The sequence below is a fragment of the Silene latifolia genome, unplaced genomic scaffold, assembly GCF_048544455.1.
Source record: "Silene latifolia isolate original U9 population unplaced genomic scaffold, ASM4854445v1 scaffold_199, whole genome shotgun sequence".
NCBI lineage: Eukaryota > Viridiplantae > Streptophyta > Magnoliopsida > Caryophyllales > Caryophyllaceae > Silene > Silene latifolia.
The window spans coordinates 323820-349162 of record NW_027413162.1 but is presented as its reverse complement, the minus strand read 5'-3'; the positions used below and the strand labels follow the sequence as shown (position 1 = coordinate 349162).

The 25343-nt window shown below is 38.0% G+C and overlaps 1 protein-coding gene across 1 annotated transcript; it reads right to left on the bottom strand.

Moving 5' to 3' along the window:
• LOC141638213 (calpain-type cysteine protease DEK1-like) lies at positions 1-25040 on the bottom strand. Its single transcript, XM_074447621.1, has 31 exons — positions 24310-25040; positions 23978-24228; positions 21891-22073; positions 21603-21738; positions 21198-21328; positions 20990-21104; positions 19586-20603; positions 19368-19478; positions 14320-14378; positions 13583-13745; positions 12927-13200; positions 12686-12836; positions 12496-12607; positions 12206-12371; positions 12051-12121; positions 11828-11919; positions 11560-11722; positions 8553-8624; positions 7090-7467; positions 6874-6989; positions 6488-6785; positions 5938-6257; positions 4033-4384; positions 3569-3889; positions 3389-3493; positions 3134-3262; positions 1702-2082; positions 1441-1578; positions 1107-1343; positions 482-951; positions 1-336 (listed from the first exon to the last, which is right to left on the bottom strand). Exons 1-30 carry the CDS (start codon positions 24432-24434, stop codon positions 646-648), a joined length of 6474 nt encoding a protein of 2157 aa, XP_074303722.1. The 5' UTR covers positions 24435-25040; the 3' UTR covers positions 1-336; positions 482-645.
• Between the last annotated feature and the right edge of the window lie 303 nt (positions 25041-25343).

The following is a 25343-nucleotide window of genomic DNA, read 5'->3' as shown; positions in this document are numbered from 1 at the left end:
TGCTACTCAAAAATGATTATATTAACAGCGAAATATTACAACGAATACAAAATTCGGCTTTAGACAATAAATGGCTGCTATCAAACCTTCAAAGCCACTATGCTCATTTGCAATATTTCATCAGAATAAATCTAATTACATCGTTGCATATTTACCCCATGTAACTCCATTTACAAGAACTCATGTACAGTTGTGTATTCTCTGCGAACCCTTTCCAAAAGTGACATCATCTGGAGTTGGCAACCAGAAGCACTGGCTGATACCCATCCCCCATCCAAGCAAGTGATCCGAGGTGACTTACCCAAGGATGAAGGGCCAGCTTGGCTGATACAAATTCTGTCAAAGACAAAACAACTATTAACATCTACGAAAAAAAAAAAAAAAAAAAAAAAAAGTGACCCAACTGTCCAAATTCAAAAACAGTCTACGGTTCTGACTATGAAAACAATGTATTCTATAGGGAAAAGGTTACAGGTTATACCAAATATGGTTCCTTCAAGTCAGTTGACCAGCTCGCTTGTCATGCCTGGACTTGAACTTCAGTCATACGAAGCCCAGTAGGAGGCTAGGATCTGCCAGACTAGGTGATAGTACATCATCCAATGGAGTGCAGTTAAAAAAAGAAAAAAAGAACAAAATCTTGCGCTATAACACATCCAATGTTACAGATGCCTTCGTAAATACAGAAAGAACAAAAGGCGCCTCTTCCCCTGGCGCAATTGTTGTAGGTACTATTGTATAGCCCTTGGGATCAGGATCCAAAACCATTTCACATGATATTTCTCTGGAATTTACGTAATCGGTCCCACCAACAGATTCATGCAAGTAAATATTATAAGCTGCCCGGCGTCCACGTGTTTTGAGTATTCTCATTCCTATGTAGAACATGGTTGAATTATGACTTGATTGGTAATTCCTGAAACCAGCTGAACTTCGCGAAAAACTCACCCCCTGAAGAAGAATGATATCAGATATCTTAAAGAAACAAAATATTTGTAGGATGCCAAACGCAACTAGCCAACTACACTCATCAGGTACCAGGCACCTACATATAACAAAAATAAAATAAAACAATTATTCTCGGGGTGCAAAGAGGGAATTCATACCTGCGTCAGTGTGATAAAGACATGTATTGGAGCTGATGCATCTGTTCCAGTTGCCTTCAGGCGGAACTGGGGATTCTGATGCCATGTATCATAATCTTGGCAACCACCAGCACTATATCCTCGCCATTGTCCATGGACTAAATAACGCATCTCTGGGGGATACACACGGCAGACATATATAGACCGAAAATGAATCTGAAAATCTTGCCAGGACATCCAGAATATACCTTCTTTTGACTGTTTTAGAAGCAAATAAAAGATGAAAATCTTCCAGCCCATAAGAGTAGGTAAATGAGTATAATATCACAAAATGTAATCTGTAGCAAAAAGAGACCTGAGGTACATGCTTGAGCTTATGTTTCATCCTATCTGTCCACTCAGGCGATGAATCTGACCACGGTCCATTCCACTCGACCTCATTTGCCCATGGGTTCCGAATTTGAACAAGCTTATGACTGTCTATCTCTCTAACCTGCAGCATTTACAAAAAAATAATAATCACCGTCTATGCCACCAGTATTACACTCAATAATTTGAGCTACTCTTCAAATAGAACGCATATTACAACCATGGCAAAGACAGGAGTTTCAGTGACCTGCAATATTGAGTATGCATGCCCTTGCACAATACCACTAGCAGAGACATGAACGTCAGAGCCAGATGGGCTTCCAGCACCCAACAGAAACCCTTCCTGCTTAAAGCGCAATAACTGAGACCACAATCTTCCACTTGCTAGATCAATCTGGGCCTGTGCACTTCTCATGTCTATTTCTTCACCGGCTCCTCCTGTGAGATCTACCAAAGCATCTTGGACAAGCCCACCTTCTAAAGCCTCATATGAACCATGCAACTTGGCATATGCCTTTTCCAGCACAGAAACCCATAATTCATTCCCCTTTCGGCTAGTTGCAAATGCAGGTTTTCCAGGCGCTTCACATGGAAGCCAATCATCAACGATAACAGGCACCCATTCACCCTGAAGATCATTCAACAGCGAAACACAATATTCGAAGGTTGAATTGAATGTTCAAAAATCAGAAATGAATCAACAAAACAATACCACGAATTCGCATCAATAAGTAGGTTCTAGCCGTAAGATACAGCATGGATTACCCAATTTTTTAGAAGCATAATTCATAGTTACAAAATATCAAGGAAGCCAGGTTTAAACAAAACAGATTATCGAGTAACATGGTTAAATTCATGGAAGTATAATTAATGGTGACGAGCATTAAAGCATTCTAATAAGATTTCAACAATCTACGTAGAATAATATCATCAGGCAGCACGAGTTATGAAACCGCGATTTAAGTCAACTGAAAGTCTGAAATGTCAGGGGAGACAGCAAGGCGAATGTAACCCACATATCCTTGATCTCAGTAAAGTACCAACTAGACTTGTAAAAATACACAATTTTCCAATCTGGAAGATAGCTCGCACATTATTCATTCTTCCCTTTCATGTGAGTCCCATCAACCGTGACCCCTAAATGCACCATACTGCATGCCATCAAGTCATGTATGCATACATACACCACATGTCACCACTCAACAGCTGCATGTCCATGTAAGATAAACCATAGTCACAACCACTTCAAAGACTATGCATGCCCGCTTCACAAGGGAATTCATTGTATATACTCCCTTACTGAAGTCATCTTGGTCCATATCTCCACGGCGCTTCTTGGGCTACCAATCGCCCAAACTGATGACAACCCACTGGACCCAAAAACCCCGACATAGCACATTCAGGCTACACTGATGTACCAACATTTGTTTTTAAGGGTAAACAATATAACTATCCTAAATAGGAGGATAATAGGATGATAATATAGGACCATCCATCAATTTACTCATGATCTCTCTCTAACATCCTCCATTATTTTGACTTGTTGCTGCAACTCCATGACACAAATTTCCACTATTTGTGTATAATATTTTCATGTTTGAAAATGGACTTTCAATGCACAAGGTTTCTCCGGATAAATAGGACATAAACAAATAATCAAGTACACATAAACTGATTACCTGAATACAGAACCGAACCGTATAAATTCCCTCCTCGTTGTAATCTGGGGTAATAATCACTTCTTTTATACGAGAGACTTCAGCCAGGACAGCAACGGCACTTAAAAACCAACAGTCACCCAAGTGTCCCTGACAATTCCAACAGCGTGAGTGAGATTCTAAACACAGAAATAAGACCATTAAACCCTCAAGGTCAATCCTCTTTTGAATAATCCTACTAAAGAATAAAGGAAGACGGAAAGACAAGGCTCAGACCTGGCACACATCAGACGGGTTTGCTGGACCAGAAAACAAGCATGGCTGAGAATTGATCCTACTTTCCTTTACAATTTTGTAAGGCCTCATCCATTCGGAAACAACCTAAATAAACCCGCATTGGTCAGCTTTACTACAGACAAAGTAGCACCACATAAGTATAAGATCTCAAAGAGTTACCTGCAGCTTTGAAGGAGGGCTTTCCGGATCCACAAATAAAGATTGGTCATTTGGAGGAAATTCTTCATCTGTAAAATGCTCTTCTCCTCTGGCAGCAAGAGCCTCTTTAACAGCCATTTCAACAGATATCATCCGTTGATTTATCTCTTCCTTCGTTTCTACCTTTGGTCTCCTAAATTTCCTAGACACAGAATCCACATCAAGCATCACACTCTCACGACCAGACCTCCTTTTTCTTCCACTAGAGTATTGTCCATCAAAATCTATATCATCCCTATCATACAGATCCACATCTGCAGGATCACTATCCCACTCATCAACCTGCAAACATTGAAGGCAGCTTCTTTGTCAAAAAGCTTCCCAGCCTGTCAATTTATTCAGGTTCTTTTGGAAGGCGTAATATCACCACATAAATTTAAAAGCTCAAAGAGAGGAAGAAAAGAGTGAAGACTATCAAAACATACTCTAGAAGGTGAATCTGTCCATTGACAATTTTCTTCCAGGTGATCAACTGCATTATAGTCAGGTAAGCCCAAATTTGCATGAAGAGAAGAAATCTCATCTTCACTCAAGCATCGTCCCCAGAGAAAAACATCCATTACATGCATTTTGGACTCAGCCCCTTCACTATCTGACCTTCCGAATGTATCTGTGTCAGTAGGCGGTCGAACACCAACCCAAACTTCTGTTCCTTGCTCCCAAATTCCATTACTCACTTGTAATGGCAATCCATTTAAGTAACCATCAAAACCACCATCAACAAAGCATGTTGCTTCACCCAGGTCAGCATCAATTGTCAGTGTCACCATATGCCACCTGAGGATGAGTATTCATCAGGACAAAGTTGTCAATTAATTACTACAGCAACCGATAGATATAACAACTACCAAGAGATATGAGAAATAAGGGAAGAGGAAGACAGTGAAGCTTATAAGGTGATAAAAAAGGAAAGCATCAATATACACTGGCACTAAGAAAAACATCAAGATCATGTGATGTTTGTGCAACAAAACAGGCTAATATCGTATGTAACACAGTAACAGTCATCAAATACAAAACTACAATTTATAAGGAATGTGCAACATGACAAGTGTTGAACAAAGACTACCAGTTTATTGTTGAGGGCAAACCTTGGGCAACGAGCAAGAAACCAAGGTACGTGTTATCACGTACAGAGTACTACTTTAAACAGAAAACAAATTATAAAAAGAAATTCAAGTTGAATGACTAAAAAACAAAGACTGCAACGCGGGAAATGCACAGTACTCGTACGAAGTCGACAGTGGACATAATTCGACCATATAAGAATCCAGTTTAGATGAATAAGGCCAACTGGTGAAGGTAAATAAATAACAGGGATGGAATATCTCAATCTAGGTACCTTGTCTATGTTTTCCAGATTTGTAGGACAATAACTATCCTTTTTAAGTAAATGCCTGGAAACCATGTTTATGTATAGGGGTTGTTTGGTTGGAGTGTTTCAGGAAAGGGAAAGAGAAATTTGCCCATTGCCCTGCTTGGTGTTTGGCTGCCTGATTTTTCCTTTCCCTTGACCCATTTTCAGAATGGGTCTACCCCTCATTCCACCAAATCCATTCCCTGACCCCCAAGGGTTTCCAAAACCCTTTCTCTAATACATCCACCCTCAACCTCCAACAACCACTAGCTACATCATCAGATTCATCACCACTGTATATGTCGGCGCCCACCCTCCTCTCCCCCAGCCGCTTGCCTTCCACTGGTGATTCTCCCACTCACGGAATCCCCTTCCTCAGTCCCGAAAACACCAGATCTGGAGTTTTCAGGAGGTTGGGGAGTGGATTTCGTGGGTGGGAGAGTGATTTTTTAGGGTTGGGGTGGTGGTGTTTTTGGGGCTAGGGAGTGGATTTGGTGGGTGGGGGAGCGATTTATTAGGGTTGGGAGTGGTGGTTTCAGGGTTTGGGGGAGTTTTTGATGGGGGTGGGAAGCTGCTGCGCATGGTGTGCGTGTGTGTGTGTGGGGGGGGGGGCTGGGGGTCGTCTGCAAGTGGCAACAGCGGGTGGCAAAGAGTTGCCCGCGACATATAGTCCGAGGGGTGTGGTGGGAGTGGCTTTTAAGGTTGGAGTTGGTGGTGGGAGTGGCTTTCAGGGTGGAGTCGGTGTTGGTTGGATTTGGGGTATTCCCTTTCAAGTTTCAAACAAACAACTTAGGGCATCAAATTCATTTCCCCTTGTAACCCTTTCCCTTAGTATGAGCCAAAGGGCACCTTAGTGACCTAAGTTTCTATAATACATATGAGCCCCCGTTATATTCCTCGAAAAATAAATATAAAAGTATAAAACTAAATCAGCTGAAGAGAGTTACTATATAGAGAACAATTTTAGACAAACCTCCCATCTGCAATACAAGTTCCACAGATGCTCCACTCTTTGGCAACAGCGGTTTGCCTATCACCTTTTGCAATTAGTCTGAGCCCAACCTGACCTGCTTCAATCCCTTGTTCTGATCCTGCTACTAGGAATTCCCAGCAGAGCGTCTTCTGAAATTCTGTACCTAAGAGGCAAACAGGTCCCGAGTCTGGCTGAATCATTACTGCTACTGAAAAAGTGACCTTTTGACTCTCGCATAGACTTGGATCTAGATGTCCACAGTGCCTCCCAATCGCTCTTGGTTCATCATCAAGAACACAAACGGCACCAGATACTCCAGTCTGTCAACAACTTTAAGATTAAGCTTTTTCCAGCCCACTAATATGTCAAAATTAAGACCATAACTACGTAAAGTGCAAAGTTTGAAAAATGAAAGATCAGTCACCAAATTAGAACTTCAGGCTCCTATATCAATTATGACACTATCAATTAATTACTAAGAAGTGAAACCAGTCTCTCGAATTAAACAGAGATGTCCACAGAAAAGGAAGTTATCAGTATCTGACATTACCTGAATTGCCCTGCGTGATAACTGAGCAGCACGAATGCGGTGAGCGATATTAGACACCCTTTCTCGTGCAAAGGAATTATCAAGAACTGAATCACCACCAATAGCACGAACTGCAGCAGCCATAGCAGCAGCGTCACGGCTTCCAGCGTTGGGGATAGAAGATAATAAAGAAGCCTCAATCTCCTTCCATTTACGCTCTTCTTTTTCCAAAAGGGCTTTCCTCCTCTCCTTGCCACGGCCCTCCTCTTCACGTCTCTGAATGAAGATTTCTTCTTCTATTTCCTTTTCTCTCAGATAGCTGGAGAAGTACAATAGCATGATAAGCAAAAAGTACAGAGGTAATAAAACTCAAAAACTAATTAGTTTCAAGGAGCTTGATAATCGACCTCTCTTGAATGAGTTCAAATTGTCTTCGATCCTCTGGCATCCACTTTTGAATCTTTTTAGCACTTAAATCTGAGCACCCAATACTATCAAGAAAAAGTCTCAAACGGACTTCGTCCTGAAGAAGTATGGCCAAAGTTAAAAATCCTGATTTGTGAAGTCACTATTTGAAAAAACCGTAACGAAAAAGAAAAATAAATAGTTAGGACGCCTCTTACCTGCACTCGCTCTGCTTTTGCAGTCAAACCAAACAAAAGAAGTAGATATCCACCAAACTTATCCCACATACACACCCATTCAGTATCAATAGCCTCTTCTAAAGCCAAGATACGAGCATGAGTACATAATTCCCTGCGGTGCCCCATATCACTGGTGGGTTCATGCTGAAAGTTTAGACAGCTACTAAATCTGGCGAAGAATGCACCAGCAGCTAACTCCTCATTTCTCAGACGATCTCTGAGTTTCATCACATCAGCTCTTGGGAGCACAAAATTTCCAGCCCTATCACGCATAATTGTTGGATCACCAACTAAAAGTGCAGCTGAACTTGCAGACCTTTGCGGAGCCGAGTAAGTTCCTGAAATCGCATTACGGGTCTGCACATGCAGCACATCCAGTTGAATAGTCTCAAAGATAACATAGGTGACACTTGAAAATATTTTCTTGAAAACAGGTTGATAAGACGATGCGATATATATGATAACTGAGGTTCTCTTGGGCTTCTAATATATCATCAAGGGTTTTCTCGTGATCTAATGATGATTTCAGATATGAAGCATCATGAGTGACTTTAACAAATTGTCCATGCATACTAGACATATTCTCCACTAACACAGATATATTAGCATTAGACAATCTTGAAGCCATCAGAAAACGAATAAAAACAAGAAATGTAGTGATGCTTCAGTTGAGCTTTCTCAAAACCCTATTATCTCTCAAAAACACCTATTATATCTTTATCTTTAAGGGGCCAGCAGGCCACCATCAATCAATTTTTGTGATGGCAAGCCCCAAAATTCAATTTGAGCCCTAATGTTACTTATATTTAGTATCAAGATAGGAGGAGTGGGTCATAGGAATCAAAGTCATTTGTTTCTCATTAACTGCTACAACACTGCAGCTTTAACACGTTCTAAGATGTTGGCAAGGAAATATGATGAGACATTTAACGTTGAGCTAAGGGTCAAAGTATAACAACCCGACTCGCCACCTTTATAACACAACCCCAATAAGATGGGAAGTGTACCTTTTGGGCCTATTATTTGTCCTCGCTTAAGCCCAAAAGCACAAGGCATTGTTACTAAGTGGTGGGTGGAATCCCTTATAAACATATCACAAGCTCCATATTTTCCCGATGTGGGACAGCTTTCCTCTCATACTCTTGGGGCATTACACAAAGAACTCATACTTCTGTTAAGGTGTCTTGGTTGTAATAGTTATGTATATACTTGTGAATTTATTAATGCAACAATCCCTTCCCTTTATCAAGAAAAAGAAGGTAGAGGTAATCACAAACAAAGACAAAGTTGCATATTTTTAAGAAAGTCTGTCAGGCAAAACTAACCAAATTCGTAAGTACTCAATATGGGCTTTTTTTAGCCTTGACACAAAAGACGTCATACTGTAGCCGTCAAAGATACATATTCTGCTATCCAGCAGAGAAATCATTAGTCATACACACCTTTGTGGCAGATCGAGCAATTGCTTGAACAATAGTTTCTTTGCCAAGGAAGTGAACAGCATCCTCCATCATCTGCACGTCAAAATATGCATGGATTATGCCAGCCAAAAACAAACTTTGTAGTCACAACAGCTTCTAGGAAAAATTATATTGATAGATGAAAATATGGACTGATAACTACATCAGTAACGACAGAAATGACTACCTAAAGAAAATCCTGCTGAGTTCAAAATCCAGAGACGTATAGTAGGGTACAGGTATATAGACTAGAGAAGTTATCATGATAAATACAGGAAGAAAAGTTTTATTTAATACAATTGATATGGCAGAAGACATTCCAAATTAAACTTATACACTTCAGGCGGGATATCACTAGGAGGAAATGATACAGCCAACAAGAAAATAGTAGGATACGAGTGTATAGACTACTCCGTTTGTAGTGTTTCATACTTCCATCTGATTGTCTACCTTTTCCTTTTTGAGCCGTTTCATTTGATCAGTTATGTTTCAAGTCATTGACATGTCATATATTACCCCCTATTTCTTGGAAGTGCCCCATTTGCTTTTGGCACAAATATTTAGGGAGCAAGTGGGTAGACAATAGACAAGAGTAAAATAGGAATGATGAAGATTAATTAGGTGGTCATGAAATGTGTTACATTAATTCAAGTTGTAAGGGTAAAACGGAGATTAATAGTGCCAAATACAGAGAAATTGGCCAAGAACGAAAACTATGGAAGATCCAAAAAATCAGAGGGAGCAACTAAAATACCCATTAATTATTTTTAAAACCCGTCATGGCTGTCAATGTGCTAAAGGTCCCATTTTAACTTGGGTATAAAGGTAACATCTTATCTTACATCTATATATAAACTGGGTTGAAACGTTGTGGATGCACCACGTGGCGTATACAACCTTAATTACACGCATTAATTACAACTGATTATTAAATATGAACATAATAAATGTTGCATAAATCTCAGCAGATTATTAATTATAGTTTATTATGTCATTTATTAAATTATGCTAAAAACGTATGACTTGATTCTAAATTTTTTTTTTAAAAAAAAAAAAAATTGATAAAAAATCTAAAATGTAAATCATTACGTTTATCACGAAAAATGCTTTCAATTGAGTATAATTTTTATTATACTTGCTAAAATATTTTGATATATATATATATATATATATATATATACTGAACTTATAAAGCTGAACTGAACTGAACTTATAGGAGCTGAGCTGAACTAAACTTATAAGAGCTGAACTTATAGAAGTAGAATTGTACTTGTAAAAATTTTACGTTTTATACAAGTTAAATTTTTTTATATAAGTACTACTATACATTACAATAAAAAAATAAATTACATATATTACATTTCTTTTTCTAACCATCTATTTTCATATTAGCATCCTCCTCGTCACTTTCATCTTCATCTTCATTTTCACTAACACCATCAAATCCATTGTCTCGCCAAATGTCTTTTACTATGTTACTTCGTACCTTGTACATAGCTTCCTTACGCTTACACTAATTTGTTAGATGTTAGATGTAGAAGAAGATAAGATGTAGTATGTGTTTGACTATTTTACTTACAATAATTTAGTAATTTGTGTGGATGTAGTTACTACGTTTTTTTTTAATGTGTATATGATAATTTTAATATTGAATTTTTTTGCATTGATTTTAATAAAAAGCGTACTATTTTTTTTAATTCGCCGATATTAAAAAACGGGTATGAATTTATAGTTAATATAAGTTGTATGAACTTGTCTAAACTGAACTTAACTTATAGGAGCTGAACTGAACTGAACTTATAGGAACTGAACTGAACTTATTAGAACTGAACTGAACTTATAGAGGCAAATAGAAGTCCAAAATAAAAGGGCTTAAGTAAGAAAACTCTTTTTGAGAAAGTTATAAAACTTAGACCATTAGATCCATCCCAAATAAATATCTTTAAAAGCCATTGTACAGTATTTATTAAAAAAAATAATTACTAAAAGATAATTTTTTGTAACATGGAATAATGAGCAAATTATATTGCAAAGAAATGATATACATATAAGAGCAAAATACAAAACAAGATTTTAGGAGTTCTTAAATAGTGTGAAACAAATATGTATGTACATTGTGATAGCGAGTGGATTTGAGTAGTCACAACAACCGTAATAACTATTAAATACAATTGTGCTATAACAAACATGAACAAGTAGAAAACATAATACATCTTGTTATAGTTATTTCAATTAAATATGTACACGTCAAGTATAAAACATTGATTATGCCTAACTAACTATACTTTCGTTTAAAAATAGTTTTAATATTGTATTTTAAATACTTTGAAGTTAAACCTAAAAAGATTTGTTGACAAAGTTCAATCTATTTTATTTTATAGGCTTAATCTTAAACAACATTATATATCGACTATATTTTATTTTTTGCAATTATACTAACAAAATATACAAACAGGCTGTGCGAAGCACGGGATACTATCTAGTATTAGCTTAAAAGTCATCTGATCCCACTTGCAGTTGCATGAAACTCTCGACTCTCCTACAACTTTGTGCCCAAAGCAAACAATCAACTAGAACTAAAGGAGTATAACTTGCATAAAAAACCTGGCTTAGCAAATAAACTTGCATAGGAATCTCTGATCATGCAGATATGAACAGACTTGTTAGATTTTAAAATATGTAAGCTCTAGAATAAAACAGTGAGTTTGAAAATAATCATTTTTAAAGTATAACCTTGTATATTAAGCCTCAAAGGTCTGAACATGACCAGGTTCAATAGGAGATTTAAGAGTTTCTAATTGTTCAAAACGTAAAAATTAAGCATCACAGGTCTGAACATGACCAGGTTTAATAGGGGATTTCAGAGTTTCTAATTGTTCAAAACGTAAAAATTTAAAAACAACTTTGGTAAGGTGATACCAAAGTTCCTCTAATTAGCAGTTCTGGTCGTATTATAAATTACAAGAAATTAGTGTCCAGAAAAAGGCACCTCAAGAGTTAAACAGGGACGTGAGACGGCAAATCCAAAGGATACAACTAGAGTAAGTGCTGATACAGCAGCTCCAGCAAATGGCGGATATATATTCAGACTGGCTACAACACCCCATCCCTCCGTTGCCAAGGCAATGCCATAAAGCATAAGAAAAGCAACACTGTAATGGAAATAACATTGCACGAGGCTCGTGAGAAAATCACCCAAAAATAATAACTTAATAAAAGCTAAAATAAACATGAAACCACGAAAGAACAGGACAGACCTGACATTTTTCCCACAATCTGCATGAGCATCATACACATACACAGGAAGCACCCTTGGAGAATACACGACAATAGGTGGTGAAAGAAGAACCTAGAAAATTGTGAAGATATGGGTGATGAAACAGACAATTGCATGCAAACAAGAGACACATATGTCGCAAAAGGCAGAAAATAGACACGGATAAACCATGAGAAGGAGAACTAGTTTCAAAGCAAGCTTACAGTCAATGCTCGACCAGCAAGAAGAAACAATAACGAAAAATAACCTACAGATGCTCCTATAAAAGGCTTGGCTGGAAACCATAAGACAATATAAGTACAATAATAATAGGAAAACCATATCAAAAACAATGTTTGCAAAATCTATATTGTCTCACCTTCAAACAACCCAACAAGAAATGCTGCCACAGCCAAAAGGAATGCAAGAAGACAAACAAAGAACATCTGTGCCCGGGTTAGGTAGAAATTATTTGAAGCCCAGAGGTGGATAGCACCAATAGCCAGCACAACTGAAAGAAGGACCAAGAGAGGTGCCACCCCTACCTGTGCAATAGAAATGCACAAATTAGAAAGTCTCCCTTTTCGATCTTTTTCCTCCAATTTTGTTCTATATTCTGTTCACCTTACATCGGAAACATAAGCAGACCTCTAAAAGAACGTAACTCACCGTCCATGGTTTCACCATAACAATAACAGCTGATATAGCACAGAGCAAAAGAAAAAGACCGATTCCTATAAATATATAGACGCCACGAGAGAGACTCCATTCATCATCCTTCCTACAAGAATATCATTACAGAAGATCAATATTCCCTAGACAAAGTTCAAAATCTGCCTTCCAAGCTAAATTTGCCTACCATTTATGCAGGCCAGTACACAACGAGAGAAAAGCAGGAATGCAAAGCAAGGGAAGTAACGCAGCAAGAAAATCTCCACTTGTTGGTACATGATCTATCCTAGACTCGGCTATCTTCACATAAGATACACCACAAAACACGACGAGAACAACTGCAAGAAGTCACAAGAATAAACCAAAGTGTAAGTGCAGAAAAGGCAACAATAAAGTTTGTCTAAAGAGTTAAGAGGTAGTTTCCTTACCAGCAAACAAGATCAAGCAGATCGCAGAAAACAGAGAGAATCTATATGTTGCAAACCAGGATATAACTGGCAGCATACCCAAGACAAGTAATGCAATAGCAGAAGCCATGGCCCAGCCAACATAAGTAGATGACGCATATGGAGATATATAGCTTTTCTCATCACCGTTCCATCCTTTGTAGGATAACTCTTCTAATGGCTTAGCAGATACAATAACACCAAGAGATATGACAGATGATATGAATATAGCTGCACAGACAACGAGTACAACACCCTGAAAAGCAACAAATAGATGTAAGCAAGTTATAATGCTATACGCCACCTAGTTCATACTCCCTCCGATCCAGACCAAAGGTAACACTTACTATAAACGGACAATCCAAACAAAATGTAACATTCCTTATTTGGCCCACAACATTACCAAGTTGTCCTTATACCCATTTGATATTTACACAAAATGCCATTACATAACCCACCTACCAACCCACAATTACATGGCCCACCTATTTTTTCCCTCTTTACCCTTACTTTTTCCACCTTTTCTTAAATACTCCATTTTCCCCTATGTTACCTTTGGTCTGGGTCGGAGGGAGTATAACAGAAAATCGGTAAACCAGCACTAAATTTCCCACAGCAACATTTAAATATTCAATAACCTCTGTTTTCCCAAGAGCTTGATGATTTCCACTTCGGCTAGCTGAATCATCTTGCCGGACCCAAAAACGATAACCATTGCGAATCCACAAGGGAACCGCAAAGGAAAGGCATGCCACCATAAGTGGGATAGTCAATGATAAACCAAGAAGAACAGATGATTTACTGCAGGAATATCAAGAAAATAAAACATTTCAAATTATTAGAAATCACAAGGGAACTGGAAATGAGAGGCATGCCACCATCAGTAGATGGTCAATGATAATATAAGACCAACAGATAGGTTACTCCAAAAACAAAAACAAAAACAAAAAAATATTGAGAACAGAACTCATTAGCAACTACTTAACAGCATAATGTCTCAAGTCCCAAAATAATTTGGGTGGCATAATCCAGAGATAAATAAAAAAAATTACAAGTACAGATCAAATCAGTTCAAGTTGGAATTAGTCCTCTAGGCAGATTTCAGTTCCTTGTTTCAACTTTACACTGATCCAGTTTCAGATAATACAACTCACTTTGGATCTCCGATTGGATAACAATTAGGATATTCAGATCAGTATTCTGGGTTCAGGTTTGTTTTTCAAGGTCTAGACTCTAGATAAGTGTATCAAATTCATAATTTCCTCAACAAAACATTCGTATGAGTTAACCTCACTGCAAGCCACATATTAAAAAACTAATCAACAATATGACGGAAAAGGGGTATAACTTGCTATGTACAGGCTTAGTAAGATACCTCAAAAAGGAAAGTAGCAAACCAACACCAGTGCTCAGCAGCCATGCGAAAAATCCACACTGAAACAGAAAAATGACATAGAATTAAAGATGCTCACAAGAGTCAAAATACCGATATGCAAGTACGCAACCAGCAATCAAAGAACAGCGAGAGCATTTCATCCAGCTACACAACAGCTTCAAAATTGATATTGGAACTCTTGACTCAAAGAAGCAATATCATCAAAAATAAGAAGGATGTTTCATGCACTTGTAGTATCCCTCACGTACCTAGTCAGATACTCACATTGTCATATTTTTTCCTCAGGGGTGATATGAAAATAGGGTCACACTGACATAAAGCTGGACCTATCTCACCACATCACCCTAACCAAGTCTGGCCCCTAAGAATGCATGTAAACCATTATTTAGTGCTCCTTAATGTGATTTCAACTTTTGACTAAACAAGCTATCAAGTAACCACCAGGCCTAGTAATCTTGGTTATGGACAATAGATCATGGATGTGACACTGTAAAGCCAAAATGTAGAAATTTTCACAGAGCCGGACAGTGAACACACAATATTTTTCTAGAAATCGTATCCATGTTTAACATAGACCTCGCTATTAATTGAAGTAATGATTGTCTAATCCAGTACTAAAAACGCTAGCATAGGAAATATACCAGAAGGCCCCAGTCAAAAATGATACTCCCTCCTATTCATTCATTTCTCCCCTCTTTCCTTATTCATGCTAGTCAGATTTTCTTCCCTCTTTCCTTTTTTGTAAACTTTTGTGTGGTCCAAATTCAATTGCGTGTGGGATAAGAGTGGGGTAGAGTGTTTCGTGTGGTCGAAAATCATTTTCTTATTTCCTGAGCAAAAATGACAAGGGAAGAAATGAGTGAATATGAGGGAGTATATTTAATACCTATTTTGCACTGTGGAATCACTTGTCTTTATAAATACAGCTCTTACAGATGGATGAGGAGTGTAGGGATTATACTTTTGGATCACGTGGAACATGGGCCACTTACAAACATACCATTTGAAGATAGGAAGGAGAAGAAAGTTCAATGATGTGAATTTTCATGTCCTCTCCGAATTGCCTCATAATATAGAATATTCTTGTGGGATGGTCAGTTACTTGGCCTCTTAATGAGAAAAGAAGTAAGGGTTCTAAAAATGATTTTTAACATAAAATAAACAATTTTGTAATTAGACCTCGTGCGAGAATGTTTTATCTTCACTCCTTGTTATTTTATGCATTTACTAATACATAAAAGATGATGGAAAACCGACTAAGATGGTTTGGCCATGTGAAAACGAGACCTATGGACGCACCACTTAGGGGGTTGGTTGGAGACCTGGGGAACAGAAAAGGTTGCTAGGGGTAGAGGGAGACCAAAACAGACATGGCTGAGAGTGATACAGCACGATATGAGATTTCTCGGGATTGATGAGGGAATGATGACGGAGAGGGCACAATGGAAGGCAATGATACATGTGGATTTTTAGTATTTGACGTTATATGAAATACTTTATGTTTTTATTTAACTTTTAGAAATTTATATGTTCTTTTCGGATCTATTACACCTTTTTACCAACAACTTTCTTATATATCAATACTTGGTTCACTTTTAAGGTATTTCGGACCCTTAAGTTTTACTTCGTTTTTTAAAATCGTTTTAATCTTTATTTTCGGCTTAAATTAGGGATGTCATTGGGGCGAGGCAGTGGTGAATAGGCTCCCCGTACCCGCCAAGCAATTCTCGTACCCGTACCCACTCCACCACCCATGGCGGGTACAAGTTTCTATACCCGCCCCGCCGGGTGAAAATCTAGACCCGTACCCGCCCCATTTACCCACCAACCACCTATATCATAATTGTTGCGATACTTTTTTGAATAAAATGTAGTTTAATCACTATGAATTTCCTTAAATTTTCGTTTTTATATTTCTAGTTAATAAAAAGCATTATAAGAAGTCAAAATAAAAAATATATATTTTTTAATAATTGGTGGGTAGGCGGGTATTAGGTGGGTATGACTTAAAACCCATCCCCGCCCCACCACCCATGGCGGGTGGAATTTTAGTACTCGTGGGTTTAGGCTGAGCAGGAGTAAGACCGAGTTGGGGTCGAGATCGATAGAGGCGGGGAGTATTATTTTCGATGGGAATGTTGTTCAGATTTCTTCAGATATCTAGGATCTATTATTAAAAAAGATGGGGAGTTAGACGGAGATGTGGCTCACAGAATTAAAGCGGAAGAGCGCTTCAGGGTTTTATGCGATAAAGATATGCCCCAAAGATTAAAGGGAAAATTTTATCGCACAGCAATTAGGCCTGCCTTACTTTTACGGTTCCAGTGTTGGGCCGTGAAACATTGTCACATTCAAAAGATGAGTGTGGCGGAGATGCATATGTTGAGGTGGATGTGCAGTAATACAAGGAAAGATCGATTAAGGAATGAGGTGATTAGGGAAAAGGTAAAACTCACGCCACTAGAGGACAAGATGATGGAAAATCGACTAAGATGGTTCGGCCATGTGAGAAGGAGAACTATGGACGCATCGAGACTGGAGACTTGGAGAACAGAAAAGGTCTCTAGGGGTAGAGGGAGACCGAGACAGACATGGTTTAGAGTGAAAGAGCACGATATGAGATTTCTCGGGCTTGAGGAGAGTATGATGACGGAGAGGGCACAATGAAGGGAAAGGATGCATGTTGTTTTTTAGTATTTGCTGTTATTTGACATATTTAGTGTTTTTATTTAATTTTTAAAGAATTTATTTGTTCTTCTCTCCTTTATTCCATTTTTTTAACAAAAGCTTAGTGTTTTTATTTAATTTTTAAAGAATTTATTTGTTCTTCTCTCCTTTATTACATTTTTTTAACAAAAGCCCATCCTTTTTTTACCAACCACTTTCTTATATATTTTACTTAGTTTACTTTTAAGGTATTCCGGATCCTTAACTTCTACTTCGGTTTTCAAAATGGTTTTAATCTTTATTCTCGATTTAAATTTTAAGTTTTTTATAAAAGAAATCCGGATTTCGATTTTTAAACTTATAAGTTTACCTTAGACTTTGTATTATGTTTCGCTCTTCCTTTTGTTTTTCATTTTTCCCTTTTCTATTTTTTTTTGCATTTTGAGGTGTGCGTTCACCCATGGACGGTTCTAAGGGATGATTCATGTCAACCGACCCCAAATCATTTTGGGATTAAGGCTCTGATGTTGTTGTCGTTGTTGTTTGTACATGCCCCACCACCCGCGAAAGCTCTACCCGTACCCGCGGCGGGTGCGGGTCGATACCCGCTTTTACCCGCCCCGCTGACATCCCTAGTTTAAATTCTAAGTTTTTAGTAAAAGAAATCCGGACTTCGATTTTAAAACCTAAAAGTTTACGTGACTTTTGTATTATGTTTCACTCCCCTTTTGTTTTTCAATTTTTCTTTTCTATTTTTTTTTTTTTTGCATTTTGAGGTCTGCGTTCACCCATGGACGGTTCTAAGGGATGATTCATGTCAGCCGACCCCAAATCATTTTGGGATTAAGGCTGTGATGTTGTTGTTTATTAATACATAAATAAATTCTTACCTATACAAAAAAATGACCAAGTAAAGCTCTCGAGAACAATAGAGCAATAAAATGACCTTATCAAAATGAGCAATAAAATGGAGTGATTTCGTAAAGTAGTATTCAATATAAAAATAATCATTATTCTTATGGTATTCACTCAAAATATTTCGTGTTTCTAGTATCCATGTAGGCTTGGAATTAACTAACCTATACTTTTTGCATGCGAAAAAATTTCCTAATTGCAATGTTCAAGTAAGCTTAGTAATTTTTTCAGATTTATTTCACTAATACAAGTCCATTGTTTTCTTGAACCTCATAAGAGTTAAAATATCACGTAAAAAGGAATTGAAATTTGTTTTCTAACTTGCAAGCTATAAAAGGATTTCCTATATCGAACGATTCTATAAAGCTTAAAGTATAAACATTTATTTTCTTGATTACATTTAGCCAAACATGTTCCTCTATAAATTATATATATAGATTCCATTGAAGTGTTTGTATAAGAGTCACTTGGTCCTAGATGTACTCATGTACCTCCAGAAGTTCTAACTAATGTGGTAAGAAAATAATAACACTAATAATATCATAGTAAATTCAGTTAGGTAGATTTATTAAAAATTACCCTGAATCTCCTTCCATATGAGGCCTACGTGATGAGTACTGTTAAAATACTACGGATAGGAATTGTTGTGGAGTAAAAACAAAAACCAAAAAAAAAAACTCAGGTTAGGACGTTAGGCATGCCTAAAGCCTACAAAAACACTAGGATAGGTTATATATTTAAGTGAATACAAAATAGAGAATATTGTTATTAACTTAGGATGTTATTACCAGATACGAAATCACTCAATAGAATGACGTTCCTTAAGCGAGTCTAGTTGAAATGCATGCTAATGCATAATTAAATTACCCTTTTGAATCTTGGCTATTCACAGCCTTACATGTATATTACATCTGATGTGTTGGGTTGTACATATTCTCGTATCTCAGTATATGACAATTTGAACAAACTTACCGGCATTAATTTCCAAGATAAAACCATAACTTAACTTTTAGATACAGAATCGGGAATTTTGAAGATGAAGTTTGGTGTTATAAGTGTTGGTTACAATTTTGAAAACTCGCATTTTTATCCTAAAAACTTACGTGAGTATCTGTTAAAATAATACTCCCTACCATCTGACGTGTTCTTCCCATTTACTTTTGGTACGGTATATAAGAAATTTTATAGCATTGTATTAAACTAACTAAAACTCACAATTAACCACACTAATTCTGATCCCCTCCCACAAATCTCACCTCCCCCACCTCCTCTCTCTCCAGCAACAATCTTTCTTCTACCCCGCTGCCAAAGTCGACGTAATTCGACCACCAAAGTCAAATAACCGATGATGTAAATGAGATGTCGGGGAGTACAAATTTAAAAGAAAATCATGTCCAACTGGCAGTCATATAACTTGGAAGGCGTGAAGGAATAAAGTGAGATACCTTTCGGGGAGTAAATGAGGTTGACATATCGTCAGCTTGCAGGGACCGCATATAAGCCACTATTGAGCAGATAACAGGTGATAACAGCAGCACACAGATTCCAAACTCAAACTACAGAATTTAAGCTTAGATTTCAGGAAAGCTCTACATTCAAATTTGAAATAAAAAAATATAGAGGCAAGAATGGTTAAAAGTGAAAAGGTGAAATAGCAGCTCACCTGTTGATGAGTAGCATTTACAATTTTAATCACCCTTGGACGGAAGAAGGCCACGACTACTGTTTCTACAATGAAAACAAAACTAAAAAGAACCCATGCTCGCTCTGGAGTACCAGCTGCATGATGCCAAAGTAATCTTGAAAGTTGCAACCATTTTTCTAGACCGTGGAGCCTTAACTCTTCAGATAAAGAAATTTGGTTTGGCAAAGCATCAACACTACTAGAATCAATAATAGTAAGATCTGTGTTGTCACGATGATCTCTATCAGCATCCAAACTACTTCTTTGAAGTAATGCTAAAATTGTTGGATCCAAACTTCTGTCTTTCAACATCATCGCAAAATTTGGATCCAATCCTTTATTCTGCAATAAATTTGTCAGTTCACGGTCGCCTTGTTTTGCCTTCTTCTTAAGCATGGCTGCAATCCTGGGATCATTTAACTTTTCCTGAAATGCAAGAGCTATATTTAGATCTGGAAGATGATTCACTGAAGTAGATGTGCTTGACTCGTAGCCTTGACTTTCAAGACCACCACTATAAGCAATGACCGAGGTGTGATCATAGCTCTTCTCAGCAAGGGAGGGACCAGCATCAGGATCTTGAACAACAGAACGACACGAACTACTACGCAAAACTAAGCTAGGCCTTGCACTATCCATGCTTTTTTCACTGTTAATTCCCTCACGGGAGCTTGTGGTTCTGTGCAAAGTACTGCCATTCCAGCCACTGGTATCCCCAGTACAATGCACGGCATTTCTATTGATAGCTTCCATTCCATGTCCGAGGTGACCCACTTCAGTACTGCTGCTATGTTTCATACTTGAGCCGCATCCTTCAGAAGAACTGGACGAAGTGTGATTCTCTTTCCGGCGAAACCCCTCCCTGAGACGAATAACTGTACTCTGCAACGCATCTCTTCTTGCAGCTGAAGGATTCGTAACAAGTAGATGACGACAGATAGCAGCTCCTAACAATACAGATGCCATAACTACATAGCTTATGCAATGTCCCAAGTACCTATAAGCAGAGAAATACAAATGAGATGCAATCATCATCATCACTTCTCACGTGCCCATAGAGATGCTCCCACCAAAACAGAGTCGAAGGGGTTGGAGATACGTAGTCTTTTACCCCACAACTCGACAAGGCTACAACATCAAAGGGGTTGTTTCCCAAGTGACCATCAAATCAAAACCAGGAAGGCCGTGTGGTTTTTCATAAAAAGAAGGGAAAGCATAAGAGCTTTACAAGTCACATTGATTCAGTCCATTTTATCTCAGAGCCAAAAGAAGAAGAATTTACTATGCATGAGATGTAATTATAAAAAAACATTTAAAAATGAAAATTAAGCAAAGCAAATAATACCACCTCATGAATTCATGAAAAAAAATACAGATGCTAACCAATAATGTACTCCAAAGCAGATGAGGAAAGCACGAGATGCGCCAGCAATGAACAGCGCAACAACGCGACTTTCGAGAAGCTTGAAGCCGTATAAGCATGCCCCCATATTCCAATCTGCGCCAAAGTCAAGAGCACAAGAAATCGCATCCAAATATCAGACCTATTAGAAACAAAGGCCCAACTCTTAACAAACACCAGAAGGCATACCAAGAATTACAACTGCGGCTGAAGTGATGGATCCTAACCAACGTGCCTCCTTAGCCGTCAACCCATACAATATTGAGTAGACAAGAAGTACCAGCAATGATAGAAGGTAAAGAATCCCCAGATGTGACGCCCTGCAGATAGAAGTCCACAATCCAAACACAAAATGAAATCCCATCATCGTGATGCACAAATCCAAGCATGACATTAGATGCACCCCTTCCCGAAGAAGATTAATTATTTACAAGATCTAGTAATATCACCTTTCCAGACAAGTAAAAACAAGTGAAATAGTTGCAAGAAAGTCTGATGGAATTAAGAGCGAGCTTTTAAATGCCTTTAGTGGATGTGAAAACAGCCTGACTAAGCAAGTCAACATTAAAACAGACAGAATTAATAAGGACTTGCCTACTAGATTGACGAGGATATAGATCATTTGGATCCGGAGGTTCTGGCAAGCAAGCAACAGGGCCCACCTCAATACAGTCAGAGTACGCATATTTGTATGCCCTCCTCACATATTCATCCACATCCAAACCATTTCCTGACAAGGTTTGCACAAGTAAAGATGTGGACAAGGCATAAATTCAACAACTACAAAGTAATTATAAAGACACAAACAAGAGCTGACGAATGCAAAACCGCAAATACTTAAACAAAATATAAGTTAATTCTAGCCAGCCTTGAAGAAATTACCATTGAATAGCATTCGACATATAAAAAGCATATTGACTGCCAAGGCAATAGCAGATACACCAAAAAAGAATCCTGAAGGAGAATATCGCTCTGATCCACTGGATCCTGTTGTGACATACACAGCACAAAGCTCATAGGCACAAAGTAATCCAACCCCGAGAAAAAGAAGAAAAGCAACAGCCCCTGTCAGGATAAACCGAGAAAAGAGTCAGATGAGAGAAGCAGAACTTCTTCAGTCTCTTCGTATGAAAAGCCACTGTAAGAACATCAATGCCATAAATAAATAAATAAAACATGTCACTGAATAAGCAGAAACATAACCATTAACTAGAAATAAATCTGTACAGCATAAAATAGTTATATGATTATATCACTCTTCACAGCCAATCAGCTTTTACATGAACTTTGTATTTTTAATTTTCATCTTTATTTTCTGCACATGATCAGTACTTCTAGCTTCTACGTATTAGGGGTTGCTTTTTTTTCAACAATTAAATAGATACTTCTAAAGAAATGAAGAAGCAAAAGAGGACAGGGGCTCTTAATTTGCAAATACACAAAGAAGGCCGGTGTTGTTACAGAAACATCATTTAAATGGACTTAAAAGCACTGCCAGCTCTATCCCACAGAGAAACTAGTAAAACAACTGAATCCCCAGTTATTACCAGAGTACGCATTTTTCTGAAGAAGGATGTAAATGATCTGAGTCGGCTCGATGAGCGCTTGAAAGTCGGCTCGATGAACCCTCAGAATCGGTTTGGTCAAAGCTTGGCTCAAGCTCGGTCAAATCGAGTTTAAGTTCAAGCTCGGGCCAAACTTAACTGAACCTGAGTCGATCCCGAGCTCAACGAGACTCCCATTTAGGCTCATTTTTAGTTTTTTTTGTGTAATTTTAATATTTTTTAATTATATGTTATTTTGGCATTTAATCATTTATAATTATATTCTGGTATTTTATAATTAATTATATTTGGTTTTAAAAACAAATATTTATATTTATATTTATACTTAAAAATGAAAATAACATAATGACTAGCTCAAGCTTTTTCCGAGCCGAGCTCAAGCTTCAATTTTTATACTCGACGAGCTTCGAGCTCAAAATTTCAAACCGATTCCCAGCCCAATCGAACTCGAGATCATATCAGCTAGTTTACACCCCTTGCTGAAAAGTACAAGAATTCAGCTCCAACCAGATCCACCAAAAAAAAGACGGACATCACCGCGTATCTCCAAGAGAACTTTCCTCTCGTAGTCCTCACCCTCAAAAATTAATGCCGATTAATCACCGGAAAAGGACAAATCCAATTTTCTGGACTAAATCCAATTAACCACAGCCATGAAGTGGGCAGCATCACAATGCGGGAATAAATAAATCCTGGCTCACAATATTTCCAGCACAGAACACACACATATGGACCAATAACAGTAACAGATTCAATGAGGGAATACATACATCCGGACTCCATATATTTCCAGCACAGAACACACACATATGGACCAAGAACAGTAACAGATCTACACCTTTTAGGGCAATCTATATGTTCATTCTACCCAAAGCCATAGACCAACAAACCTCTGACTTTTACTGTAACTTTGGACTTCCGTATACCTTTCATGACTATGCTAGTAGTAGAAGGAACGGATTTAGTGGGCATTGCCATAAAGGAACATGAATGCTTACTCCTAACATCGGATGTTTTCATCAATTGAGCAGTATCTCATATAGAAAGTAAGACCACTAACTCACACAAGAAGACCTTCGCTATTGAAGATTTCAAGAATTTTCTCTCATAGAGATAAATAGTTGTTTTCCTGATGTCGGAACATATAGGTGACTGAACAATAAAGTCGCTTAAGCTTATTATAATCCCAATATGTAGGCAACTAGGCATTGTCTCCTCATGCTAACGAAATGGGGTAGGCCATAGCTTATGTGGTTCTACCAAATCAATATTGGTGAAAACTGGAAGTGGAAGAGTCTCTCAGTATGTATGGGGACCAAGTAGTGTAATTAGAGACTGGGTGAAGAAGGGAAAAGTAGAAGAAAAGATAGGAAAGAGAGAAAGTAGGGAAAAGGAAAGACGTACGGGAGCTCTGCCATTGGGTTCTCCACCAAAGCATGATAGAATAAAAGGCGAAAAGCAAAGCAGTTCCAGCCATAATGAGAGCCAAGCCAAGGAGATCTCTGCGGAAAATAAGAATAAACCAGGAACCGGAGGCGAGGAGGACGAGGAGAGGGGAGACAACAATAGTCCAAGCAAAGAGAGTGAGAGAGGCACAGAGGAGAGGGAGTCTGGATCCCTGAAAAGAAAGAGGCCATTTTCTAGCGAAGATCCAACTGAGGAAGACAAAAGACTAGTGTTAGCAAAGTAGTAAAAGAAAAGACAGGAAAGGAAGGAAGGGAGGAAGGAAGGAGTACCTGTAAAGACGCCAGGGGCGCCAATTGACGGCCCAAAGAAGAGAGAAGGAGGAGGCAGCGAGGAAGGCGAAAAGGGAAGCGGATACTAAACAGGCAACAGCAAAGTGGTGAGCGTGATGCTCCATTTATGGTTGAATTAGGAATATAGGTGAGTGAGTGAGTGTGTTGTTCAAAGCATAAGCTGCAACAAGCAGCAGCAGCAGCAGCAGCAGCAGCAGTAGGTACTCATCCCTCCACAGTCCACCACCTTAATTGTTAATTCAAAACTAGGGTTTGGTAGTACTAGTCAGTCAGTAATCTTCCTTTCCCCCAAAATCAAATGAAATGCAACAACCAAGTAGCGTCCTACTGCTACGGAATGAATGAATACGGAATACCTACCAAATGAATGAATGAATCCAGATGAGTAACTCACTGATTACTGCTACTATTACTAGTAGCTCAACTCAGCTTGCCGCCTCACTAATTAGTAATTAATTCACGATGGGATTCAAACAAACCCAACACACCCAACACCTTAACTCAACTGATTTAATTTTTCAATTTTTCAATTTCAGAAAGAGAGAAGAAGAAGACGAAGAAGAAGAAGAAGAAAGGTAGAAAAGCGATAACGCCACTACCAAGTACGGAGGACTACAGACACACTAATTCACAATTTGTTCACACTTGACATTACCTCCACTTTCTACTTTCTACTACCTACTGCTCCTACCACACTTTACCTTTACCCCAACTTTTCTTTCTTTTTTCTTTTTTCTTTTTTCTTTTTTCTTTTTTTTAGGATTTGCAAAAACACTTATAACCTCATTTTGTAAATGGATTTTAAATTTGCCCCCCATAACTCCTCCAAATATATGAAAATTTACCTTGTTAAATTTGTCATTTACAATTTATATAATCTATTTTCGTATTATCTTTTTACAAAAAGTTGTAACTATTGTTTATTGTGAGAATACAACCGCGAAAATCGATTATCCAAATTCAAAAGTATAAAGTAGTTGTTCTTTCATGGACAATAATTACTCTTTTATGGA